Genomic DNA, 12,373 nt, shown 5'->3' on the forward strand with positions numbered 1-12,373 from the left:
GATGGACTAATAAAGAACTGAATGTCAAAAAGCTAGAGAGGAAAAAGAATGGCCCTGGCATAGGAGAGAATGCATAGAAAGAGAAATCTGGGTGCAGAGGAGAAAGGAACAAGGTAGAACAAGAAGAGGACATCACGGGCCGGTCTCCCAGCTACACAGCAAAACACAGAATAAGAGGGAAAGCAAGGTTTACAGAAATAAGAGAAAGATAAAAGCCCAGAGAAAAAAGGTAGTTGAGATAATATAAGAGAACCTGAGAAGAAACAAGCCAAGATGAGGCCAGATGTTTATAACTATGAATCGGTCTCTCTCTGTGTGAGATATTTGAAAGCTGTGTAGTTGTATTGGAATTTCATTTTTATTTCAATAAATAAACTTGTCTTAAGATTAGAGAGTAAAACAGCCTCACTCGTCAGCATTATAGACCAGTCAGTGGAAAGAGACACCCTTTATCCCAGTAGCCATACTAGTTGCCATAGGAACCGAACAATGTATGCCTTTAATCCCAGTGGAGCACGCCTGTAATCCCAGATCTAGAGGATTATAAAATGGGAGAATATGGCTCTCTGACAGTCTCACTCTGCACTTGCTGGAAGCTGGATCGCCATTGCAGATTTAGGTCAAGGTAAGAGCCAGTGGCTACCTGTTTTGCTTTTCTGACATACAGGTTGAAACCCAACTTCGGTGTGTGACGTTTTATTAATCATGCTTTAGGTGGTGGATCCCCCAAAATTAAAAAGTAAAGAGGAAAATACCAACAACTTTTTGTCATTCCAATAGGGGGCTAGATTAAAAAAAAATCTAACTATTCTCAACAGTGTTTCTCCATGGTCTCTGCTTCACTTCCTGTCTTCAGTTACCTGCCTGAGTTTCTGCCATAACTTCTATTCACGATGGAAATTAAATTATAAGGTTTAATGTATATGTGCTTTTCTGAAGATGTTTTTAGTCAATGTTTTTTTTTTCAGCAAGGAAAGGAAAACTAAGACAATGTAGGAGACACAAGGGCCCCAGACCTTATTGATGAGCAAGTATTGTAAGCTGCAGGTGAGTACTGCATTCAAGGAGAGAATGGCAAATGCAGCAACAATAAAAATCCTCAAATGAATAAGGATTAAGGAAGATACATGATGTCAAACTCATGCTTCCACCTAAGAAAATGTGATACATATACACAATGGAGTTATGGCTGTTATATTGGTGTTTCTGTGGAACTTATAATGGTGCGAATGGGTGCATCTCTGACTTCTTCACCTGCTTGTTAGAGTCTTTCTCTCCTATTTGGTTGCCTTGTCCAGACTCAATATGAAGGATTTCATTTTGGATTTTTGTATCTTTTTGTCTTATTTGGCCACTCTTGGAGTCCTGTTCTTTTCTGAATAGAAACCTCTGGGGGGATGGATCCGGGGAGGAGAAAAGCTTGGTGGAAACCAGGACAACTGGAGAGAGGGGAGACTCTTGTTCGTGATGAGTATGAGAGAATTTATTTTCAATTTTCAAATATTAATACAACATTTCCTAAATGAAAATGCAAAGAATGGAAACAAAATGAACTAAGAGAAGCACAATAGTGAAGACTGAGAAAGAATGATTTTGAGAGATACAGTTCTTTGTATGTGTACAATATGACCATTACACAAGAGCTTATGAAAGCTCACACTTGCGTGTTGAATAGATCTGTGAAATCATGAGTTTTTTGCTCATCACTGTGAAATATATATCATGCAGGAAACAAATCCATGTCATTTTCGTTGTGTTATGTTTCACTAGTTTGAAATGTGTGATTACAGTGTATCTTCCTCATTTAATTCAAAAAGAATATTCTTGCCACTCTTGAGAAAATCAAATGTTTGCATAATATCCAAATAATAAATACATATGCAATATGATGGAGCATTGCTGCACCAATTATATGCTGTATTAAAAACTAATATATAAAAATCTTAAATTTTTAAATACATTCTTCAAAGCAAAAATGAAGTTCTTACTATTTAAGGTAGGTAAATTTATTATTAAAAAATGAAGAGAAACTTCACTTGTCTAGTACTTTACATATTTGTCAAACTAAAATTTTGTGTCATTATTTAAATAAAAACAAAACAAATTTTTCTGCTGCTTATTTTTACTGTTCCATTCATCATGGTTCATTGACAGAAAGTTCACATACCAGCAAAATAAATAATAATACATTTGCATCTTATTTCTGTAACAACTTTTCCTACATGAAGCTTCATATTTAATGTTTCTTCTTCACATACCACTGAGCAGAATATTATAAAGACCCTTTGAAGTTGATTGCTTCTGCGTGTCCTTTTGTGTGTTCTTTTGCCCTTCATTTTCTGTTGTTACCAATAGTACAGGAATGATACATGAAGATCTCCCAAATAACCCTCTTCTTACTGAGTGGTCTTCGTTTATATTCCTTGTGCATCTCACCATCCTTCTTCCCAATTCATCCAAACTCTATAAAATTTTCCTCCTGTCAAATGGTTACTTGTTCTGTGTCTGGTCCTGGAGTTATTTTTATTTAATCCTGTTTACAATATTCAAGCAGAAAGCTCTTGGATAAAAGGTGTGTGCTAGGTCTGAAGGTGTGGGAGTTCCTTCTGTCTGTGTGTTGCTTTTCTTGGTTAATGAATAAAGAAACTGCCTTGGCCTTTTTGTAGGGCAAAACTAAGGTAGGCATGGAAAAGGAAGCTGAATGCTGGGAGAAGGAAGGTAGAGGGAGAGATGCTGTGGAGCTGCCACCAAAGTCAGACATGCTGAATCTTTGCTAGTAAGCCACTGCCACATGGTGATATACAGATTAATAAAAATTTAATTAATAAATTAAGATGTAAGAGTTAGCCAATACAAAGCTAGAGCTAATGTGCCAAACAGTGATTTAATTAATATAGTTCCTGTGCGATTATTTCAGAGTTAAGTGGCCAGGAACCAGCAAGGCCCTCTCTCCTGTAACAGTCTGAAACACAACACAGCTAGATTCGGGTTTCTCCAGGAAATAACTAAATCCAAGGGTTCACAGTAAAATCAAATACCTGCAATATTATAATTTTAGAGGGTTTAGTCCATTATCATCATGACAGGAAGTATGGCAGCATGCATGTAGACCTGGTTTAGAGAAAAAGCTAATATTTCTAAATCCAGATCAGCAGGAAACACAAAGAGACTGTGATATATTTCCTCCAACAGGGCCACACATTCTCCAATAAGGCCCCACTGCCTAATAATAATACTACCTATGAGACTATAGAGAGCATTTTGATTAAAACTGCCACAGTATTCAAACTCCTATAAGTATCTCCTCAACCGTGTTCATTAATAACTTCAATAAAATCATTGGTTCCCCGGGATGGATTTTGGTGAAGTTGTACTTTGCAATGCTATTGGTACTTACAGGGATGGGATAGACAACTGCTTTGCTCCCTTTGCTGGGGAGAAAATTCTCACAACATATCATGAATCGTAAAGACATTTGTTAATATCTCTGTATGTCATGTTGATGGCAAAATGAACCAGTATATAAAAGAACATGTTAGAAGAATCTAAGTATGAAAATTGCCTTAGTAAAAAGGCTGTAGATGCATGAAAATAATAATGACTTGATGGTATCAGAATAAATATACCCAATAGATTTCCAATTTAAAAAGAACTGAGTAAGTTATTTATGATTCACAAAAATGAGATTTAAAGATGATATACAGTACTAAAATTGGTAAGATCAGGTTTCAACTGTTCCAACAACTTGACAAAATGTACGTCAAACAAAAAATCATTGAGGTATATCTGACTATTTAAATATTGCACAGTAGTTAAAAGTACCAAATGGTGTACAGCTGATCTTCTAAGTGTTTAATAATCAGTTTGGAGGCCATCCTAAAGTGTTTAGAGGAATTAAAAGGAATTGTATTTCTCCCATTTCTCTATAGGGTCAATGAAATCCATGGGGACTGAGGTTATTGATCTCTTGTTTTGTCCATGCAGACCTTCAAATCCCCACTCAATGAATTTGAAACATCCACTCAATAAAAAGGAGGGCCGTTGTGGGAAAGGTTTACTCAGAGATACAAAAGAAATACAGAGACATAGGATAGTAGTGAGAGGGCAATTCTGTGAATTCTGAATATTCAATTCACTCCTGCTTAATTTTCATGTTCTTTTGTAATACAATAAATAAAGGGAGAAGAAGGCAAAAGACTGCTTTAACATGACACAAAGGATAACCAGAAGAGTTACTTGTTTCAATCCTTGAGACATCAAGCAATTATTTCCTGAGTGAAACATTTGATGTTTTGGGCAGGATATGCAGCAAATACACCCTAGACCAAATATTCTGTAGAAACAACTCTTTATGTCGAACCTCCTATTTTAAAATGAAGGACCAGGAATAGATTTTAATTTTGTGACCTTTGTTCAGGGTCATTCTCTGCAATGGACCATCTTAATGTCCAAAACACAAAGTAACTACACACTAGGTCAATATTTCTTGTTTGTAGCCACACTTGTCGTCAAGAACTTTGAAATAGTAAAAATAAGCTCGATCTCTCTGACTTTTAGTCAAAGCAGAACAGGCTCACATTTATGTGCCTTCACAGTTTTCTTCCCAGCTCTGTACAGCGGATACAGGAATAAATGTTCAAAGCAATTCTCAATTACGTAATACAAGGCAAGCCTGATCTTTAGAAGAAACCATTCTAAATAGAAAAAAAAATCAAACGTGCCTGAGAAAATGAAAAGAAATTATTAATGACTAGGAAACACTGGAGAATAAAAGCACTTAAGAGATTACAACAGTGCCGGGCGGTGGTGGCGCACGCCTTTAATCCCAGCACTCGGGAGGCAGAGGCAGGCGGATCTCTGTGAGTTCGAGACCAGCCTGGTCTACAGAGCTAGTTCCAGGACAGGCTCCAAAACCACAGAGAAACCCTGTCTCGAAAAACCAAAAAAAAAAAAAAAAGAGAGAGATTACAACAATGATGCACTTAAAGAAAATCAAATTTAAACCATGAAACTAATAATCAGCTTTTTAAATTGAAAAAACACATAGCTATCCTACCTTTGGAGATGAGAAGGGCACTCCCTGGTAGAGGAATGGCATTAATAAGATACCATATGATGTAAACCAAGGCAGAGTTTTTCTTTGTCTGGACTGCCCAGGCTTAAATAATCATATAATGCTTATACATATATTTGCTTTTTTGAGACAGGGTTTCTCAGCAGCTTTGAAGCCTATCCTGGAAGTAGATCTTGTAGACCAGTCTGACTTTGAACTCACTGAGATCTGCCAGTCTTTGCCTCCTGAGTGCTAGGATTAAAGATGCACCCACACTTCCCAGCACCTTATATTAATAGAAAACCTTTGACCTTTAGTTCGGGCTTATTACAAGCTAGTTCTTAGAGTTAAATTAGCCAGTTTCTAATTAATTAATCTAATTAATCTACATTTTGGCACCTGACAACATGACTTCACCTGTTCTCCTACATGCCTTGTTCCTCTGGGAGCTGGCTTGCATCTCTCCTTAATCTGTCCTTCTTTTTTCTCTGTATTTCCTTTGGAAAGTCCTGCCTACCCTTATTCTGCCTAACTATAGGCCAATTCAGGTATATTATTAAACAGTGAAAGGAATACATTTTCAAAGAGTACAAAAGCATATCCCACAGCAGTTTGAACTTGTGTAATGTGAGCTGATTTAGATCTGTAACATAAAACACACTACTACAGTCAATGGCCTGCATATAAAAACTCTGGTTGACCCAATTGTGTCTATCATGATTATACACATTTGTAGGCAGAGATTTCCTGTTCTGACAGTTTCCAAATAACTGACGTGGAGACTTAATATTAATTATTAATGCTTGGCTGAGAGCTTAGGCTTATTGCTAGCTAACTCTAACATTTAAAATTAACCCATATTTCTTATCTATGCTCTGCCATGTGGTGGTACATTGATTATCACGACACATTCACCTCCTGATACATCTGCATCTGGTTTGTGAGTTCTCTGACTTTGCCCTTGTGCTTCCTAGAGTCCTCAGTTTGGTTTTCCTTTCTATAATTTTTTTTAATAACAATAACAGCAACACATTGTCATGGTGTGTAGGAGTATTCAACAATACCTATTTGCAAAAAAAGAAAAAACAACAGAAAACCCCTTCCTTAAATATTCATAAGCTCAGTAGAAGCCCCCAAATTGTTTGCCCAGTAATCAGGTCTGTCTTCATTCACATGACATGAATTAATACATGCTGGGAAATTACAGAATCACTCCCCTACTACAAGCCACAGAATTATGCAGTAATTATACAGTCATCATTTTGTGAGATCGACCCATCAGAATCAATGATTCTGTTGGGAAGGAGTTAATCAAGACATAAGGCATATTGGCATAAGTGCCTTGTAAATGAACTGGGTGTTTTCTGGCTACAGATTTCTTCCATAGCTTACTCACATCTGTTACCTATTGGGATATATCTCCCACAGTTTAGTACTATTTGATCACTTTTGGGCACATTTTCCCCTAATTAAGTGAAAACACACACACACTGTCAAAAAAAAAAAAAAAAAAACCTGTTCCCCTACCAGATTTTCATTACTTTTTTCCAATGTAAACACAGAACTATAACTGTCTGTGATTATCTTTATTGGCAGTCATTTGGCCAGCATTAAGTGTCCAGGCAAAAGTACTTCATTAAAGCCATTCGTAGATATTCAATAGCATAGAAATACTGCATTCATAAGACTGTAGACTGATAGTCACTCAAATAGATAGAAAATAAGTATACTCTGGTTTTACCACATTTACAGATAGGAGAATAGATTGGCCTAAAGTAACGTTGCTGTGGAAGATTTCTAAATCTTTATACTCACCTTTACCTCAATTTATAGATGACTTTAGGTCATGAGTTATACTACTTATGTTTTACTCTCCCAGATAGCAGGAAAAATAATTAAAAATATCTGCCCACTGCCCAGAGAAGACAATCCATCTTTTTCTGGGGCCTCCAGACTTACACTACCAATGACCAGAGTGGCAAAGAGGCATCGAGAACCACATCTGATCATTTAGAGCTTCAATACCTCTTATCAAGGTTTATTTTGGGGGTAAACCCCACTAAACCATTCAGCATTCAGAAAGATTTGATATAGCAGTGAAAAATCTGACTAATAGAATCTGAGCACAAAAATAAATAAATAAATAAATAAATTAACTCACATACATCCTTTATCATGTCCTGTTTATTCTTTCTATGGCCTCTCTATTACCCACGCTGTTCATAGTTCTTTGCTGTTCCTGGTGGTTGTGTTGTGCTTGCTGTTCCCACCCACCATGAGGTTTCAGGCTACATAACCCACACAGACATTAACAGTCATCTCGACATGGACTACAGAATCATAAAAAACAGGGAGGAAGGACCTGACAAAGCAGCACTGCAGGAAAAGTGACACCACACAAGAAGGGCCAGTATCCAAGGGGACATATCTGACATTCCGAACCATTGGATAGGATCAGTAGACATCCACAAACCCTGAACTCACCCACTCCCCTCACTCCAGTCTCTATTGATGACACCCAGACCTGTTTGCCAACAAGGGTGGACATGCTGTCTTCCTATATTTTTGGAATTCCTCCATGGTTGTGCTTGCTGGTTGTGTATATATAGTCCAGGGCTGAACATGTTCCATTGGATACTCAATTAGTTAGTTCATTCCTGCTAAAGTCAAATTCTCCCACTAAATGAAAACTCCAGTCATTAAAGAACAAAATGATCTGACCCTACAGTGTCCTAGGCTTCTTTGGGTAGGAAACATTTTCAAAATTAGAAAACCCTTGGTGCAAATACCTCATCAGACACTTGCTGGTGTAATTAATGACTCAGAAATTCTAGCCCCACAGCAAACACTCTGAACGTTGATCTCAGCCAATCACAGTCTTCCTTGGAACTCTGGGCCTCCCTCCACACCCTATTCACCATTCTCATCTGAGAAAACTTAAAAATCCTGAAGTTCCTGCCTCCACTTTCTTAGTTCCATGACTACGTATCTGTGCCATCATGTTTGACTTAGATTGCTCCAGCTTCATTTAGTCAAGCATAAAAAAGATGGGATGAGTAAAAAGAGCATTACAGTTAACTACATTATAAAAGCACTGATCTCTGTAAGCCTGGGTTTTACTATCTTTAGAAAAAATCAGAAGTATGGGCTAGTCACTTGATGAGTTAAAAGAGACTCAATGATAAAGAAAAACTTTGTTTTTAATAGTTGAATGACAGTAGACTTTAAGGAAGGATTGCATTTGATGGGAGCCATCCTGTGACTAGAATTAGAACTTCTTTTTTCTTTTCTTATTTATTTATTTAAGATTTCTGTCTCCTCCCTGCCTCAGGCTCCCATTTCCCTCCCTCTCCCCCGATCAAGTCCCCTCCCTCATCAGCCCCAAGAGCTATGAGGGTTCCTTGCCTTGTGGGAAGTCCAAGGACCATCCATCTCCAACCAGGTCTAGTAAGGTGAGCATCCAAACTGCCTAGGCTCCCATAAAGCCAGTGTGTGCAGTAGGATCAGAAACCCATTGCCATTGTTCTTGAGTTCTCAGTAGTCCTCACTGTCCGCTATGTTCAGCGAGTCCGGTTTTATCCCAGGCTTTTTCAGACCCACGCCAGCTGGCCCTGGAGAGTTCCTGATAGAATTTCTTGAAAACCTTCATGTCATTTGAAGTCACCACCATTCAAGTCTCCTAACTGAAAGTTTTACAGTCATCAGGGAAGAAGACTATGATCACATTCAGAAAAGTCATTCTTCATGCCTGCAAGTTCCCTTCTCTCCTTACAGGAGTCATAAACCAAAAAAGAAAAAAAAGACTTTCTTTGTAGTAGGATTTTTTTCTTAAGATTTTAAAGCCTGATGACAAATACAAAGTCTCTACCACATTGGTTAAAATTGTATGGTTTCTATTCAGCGTGTATTCTTTGATGGATGTGTACACTTCTATGATATGCAAAGGCTTTACTACACTGACTAAAGTAATAAGGTTTCTATCCATTATTTCTCTCAAATACATAAGGTTCTTTGATGTATTTGAGACTACATTGATGTGAAAAGTCTTTACCACATTCTTTACATTCCTAGAGTTTTTCCTGCAGTGTGTGTACTTTTATGTTTTTTCAGATTGCTGAGTTGTGAAAAGGCTTTACCACAATGATTACATTCATAGGGTTTCTCTCCTGTATGAAGTCTTTTATGTGTTTGTAGATTACTGAATTGTGAAAAGGCTTTATCACATTGATTACATTCATATGGCTTCTCCCCAGTATGTGTTCTTTTATGTACTTTTAGACTACTGAGGTGTGAAAAGGCTTTATCACATTGATCACATTTATAGGGTTTCTCTCCTGTATGAAGTCTTTTATGTCTTTTTAGACTACTGATACATGAAAAGGCTTTACCACATTGATTACATTCATAGGGTTTCTCTCCAGTATGTGTTCTTTTGTGCTTTTGGAGATTAGAATGCTTTGAAAAAGCTTTATCACATTGATTACATTTAAAGGGCTTCTCTCCAGTATGTGTTCTTTTATGACTGTGAAGCCGATCATGACTCCCAAAAGCTTTATCACATTGATTACATTGATAAGGTTTTTTTCCAGCATGTGTCCTTTGATGTACTCGAAGATTACTGTTCTCTAAAAAGGCTTTACCACATTGACTACATGTGTAGGGTTTCTCTCCAGTATGTGTTCTTTTATGTCTTTGAAGCTCACAATGACGCACAAAAGCTTTATCACATTGATTGCATTGGTAAGGTCTCTCTCCAGTATGTCTCTTTTCATGTTCTCGAAGACTACTGCTCACTGTAAAGGCTTTACCACATTCATTACATTCATAAGGTTTCTCTCCAGTATGTGTTCTTTTGTGAAGCTGGAGATTGCGGATATATAAAAAGGTTTTACCACATTGCTTACAATCAAAGAGCTTCTCTCCAGTATGTGTTCTTTTATGTCTTTGAAGCTCACAATGACGCACAAAAGCTTTATCACATTGATTGCATTGGTAAGGTCTCTCTCCACTATGTCTCTTTTCATGTTCTCGAAGACTACTGCTCACTGTAAAGGCTTTACCACATTCATTACATTCATAAGGTTTCTCTCCAGTATGTGTTCTTTTGTGAAGCTGGAGACTGCGGATATATAAAAAGGTTTTACCACATTGCTTACAATCAAAGAGCTTCTCTCCAGTATGTGTTCTTTCATGTCTGTGAAGCTCACCATGACTCGCAAAAGCTTTATCACATTGATTACATTGATTAGGTTTCTCTCCAGTATGTGTCCTTTGATGTATTCGAAGACTATTGCTCAGTGTAAAGGCTTTACCACACTGATTACATTCATAGGGATTCTCTGCAGCTTGTGTTCTTTTAAGTATTTGGACACAGCTGGTACCTGCAAAGGCTTCATCATATTGATTACCATCATATGGCTTCTCTGCAGAATGAATTTTTTCATGCCTTTGAAGATGACTATAACATGCAAAGGCTTTAACATATTGAGTATATTCAGAGGGTTTCTCTCCATTATGGTTTCTTTCATACCTGCAAAGATAATTGGCACATGTAAAAGTTTTACCATGTATATTACACTGATGAATATTAATATCTGTAGGAATTAATTTTATAATTTTGTTTAATTGTAAAGAGGAATAAGATTTTACGTTTTACATTCATAGTGCTCTCCTCCAGTATGGGATGTTTTGTGTCTTTGAAGAACTTTTGACAGTAAGGGTCTTTTGTCAAATGACACACATTTATAGCATCGTTTTCTACAAGATTTTTTTTTTACATATTTGAAAGGAACTAGACGAACTCAGTTTTAAGTAACCTTACATTCTTTTTGCATTCTTATGTTTTCCTGTAGTACAATACCTACCACAAGAAAGTGTACTAGGACAAACAAAAGCAAGTACACAGTCCAATACTCGTAGGGCTTGTCTTCAGTGTGAGTTTGCTGCTGATGTCTTCCCAAGGAAATTTGAAAACCAATTAAATATAATCTTATAGCACATTCAACAAATCTACGCACTGTTGAAATAATAAATATCTTTCCTGTCTTCTCATTATTCTGAAAGAGATACAGACCCTCTTTCCATTTTGGGAAGCTCACTTGTGACATATGACATTCTTATTAAAGGAAGAACAATTGCCCCTTGAATTCACACAGTTTGATTTTCTCTTCCTCACAGAAATGTGATATAAGAATGAAAGTTTCTCCACAAGAGCCTTTGTGACTCTCATGACCCAACTCTTTAATAAGTTTGGCAAAGTCACAAGTACATGAGTAACACTGGCTTTACTACAGACTATTATTTTTGGACAGTTTTAAACATATAGTGATTATCTATTCAATGTGCATATGTTAGTTCCTTGTGCAATATCTGAGTACTATGAAACTAAATGGATTGGCAGCTCTACAGCATAGTTCTCATGGGACTATGATTCAAATGGTGGTATCAGGTAAAGAATCATTTATTTCTCTTTTGTTTTTGGAGGAATGCCTTGGAAACACAGGCCAGTTACCTCATATTGAGGCATACGATTTTATGAGAAATCAATAATCATCAATATACTTTAAGCTGTGCTCATTTATACTATTGTTTTTCTTTAAATCTTCCAAGACAAATTAAAATTTCTTCAAATATACACCAAGTTGCAAATAAAAATTACCTTCCATGTTTTCTAGTACTTTGACAATGCTCCTCAAAATTATCATCTTCCCAACTGTAGCCTGAAATATAGGAACAGAAAGTAGATAATATATTAAAGGATATTGTACAAAATTGAATATCTTAAGTGAACTATGCCTTAGTTATTTGGCTCATTCTTAATCTTTCTCAAACACAAACATAGAAAAGTATCAATAAATAATACAGAGTTGTCCCCTTATTTTAAAACGTGAAGGAAAGTTCACAATCTTACCAATAGCAGTGAGGTTCCTGTATGTCTCTAGCATCACATCTTTGTAGAGACTCTTTTGGGAAGAATTCAGCAAAATCCACTCATCCTCAGTGAAGTCAATGTGCACATCTTCATAAGTCACTGAATTCTAGAATAATCCAAACAACAGTAAAACAAAGTGTGATCCTGACATTGGATACTTCTTTTTAAATGATATTTGTATAATGCTGCTGTTTCCCACACTTCTGCCATGACATTACAATTAATGTAATCACCAGTCACTTAAGAAGGAAACTGAAGAGGAGGTTCATATGAGCCATTCATTGGCCATTTAAATGGGATACAGCCTTGAGAAAGAAATGCCAATAAATAGATATACAGAGACAGACAAGAAATCAATACTACTGAGAAAAAAATTACAGAAATAATAA

At 36.7% G+C, this 12,373-nt stretch overlaps 1 protein-coding gene across 1 annotated transcript; it reads right to left on the reverse strand.

The window, feature by feature from the left end:
- Positions 1 to 9,112: 9,112 nt before the first annotated feature.
- Positions 9,113 to 12,084, reverse strand: LOC142849855 (uncharacterized). Its single transcript, XM_075972628.1, has 3 exons — positions 11,964 to 12,084; positions 11,712 to 11,772; positions 9,113 to 10,583 (listed from the first exon to the last, which is right to left on the reverse strand). Exons 1-3 carry the CDS (start codon positions 11,995 to 11,997, stop codon positions 9,113 to 9,115), a joined length of 1,566 nt encoding a protein of 521 aa, XP_075828743.1. The 5' UTR covers positions 11,998 to 12,084.
- Between the last annotated feature and the right edge of the window lie 289 nt (positions 12,085 to 12,373).

This window comes from Microtus pennsylvanicus, chromosome 1, assembly GCF_037038515.1.
Source record: "Microtus pennsylvanicus isolate mMicPen1 chromosome 1, mMicPen1.hap1, whole genome shotgun sequence".
In the NCBI taxonomy this organism is placed as follows: Eukaryota; Metazoa; Chordata; class Mammalia; order Rodentia; family Cricetidae; genus Microtus; species Microtus pennsylvanicus.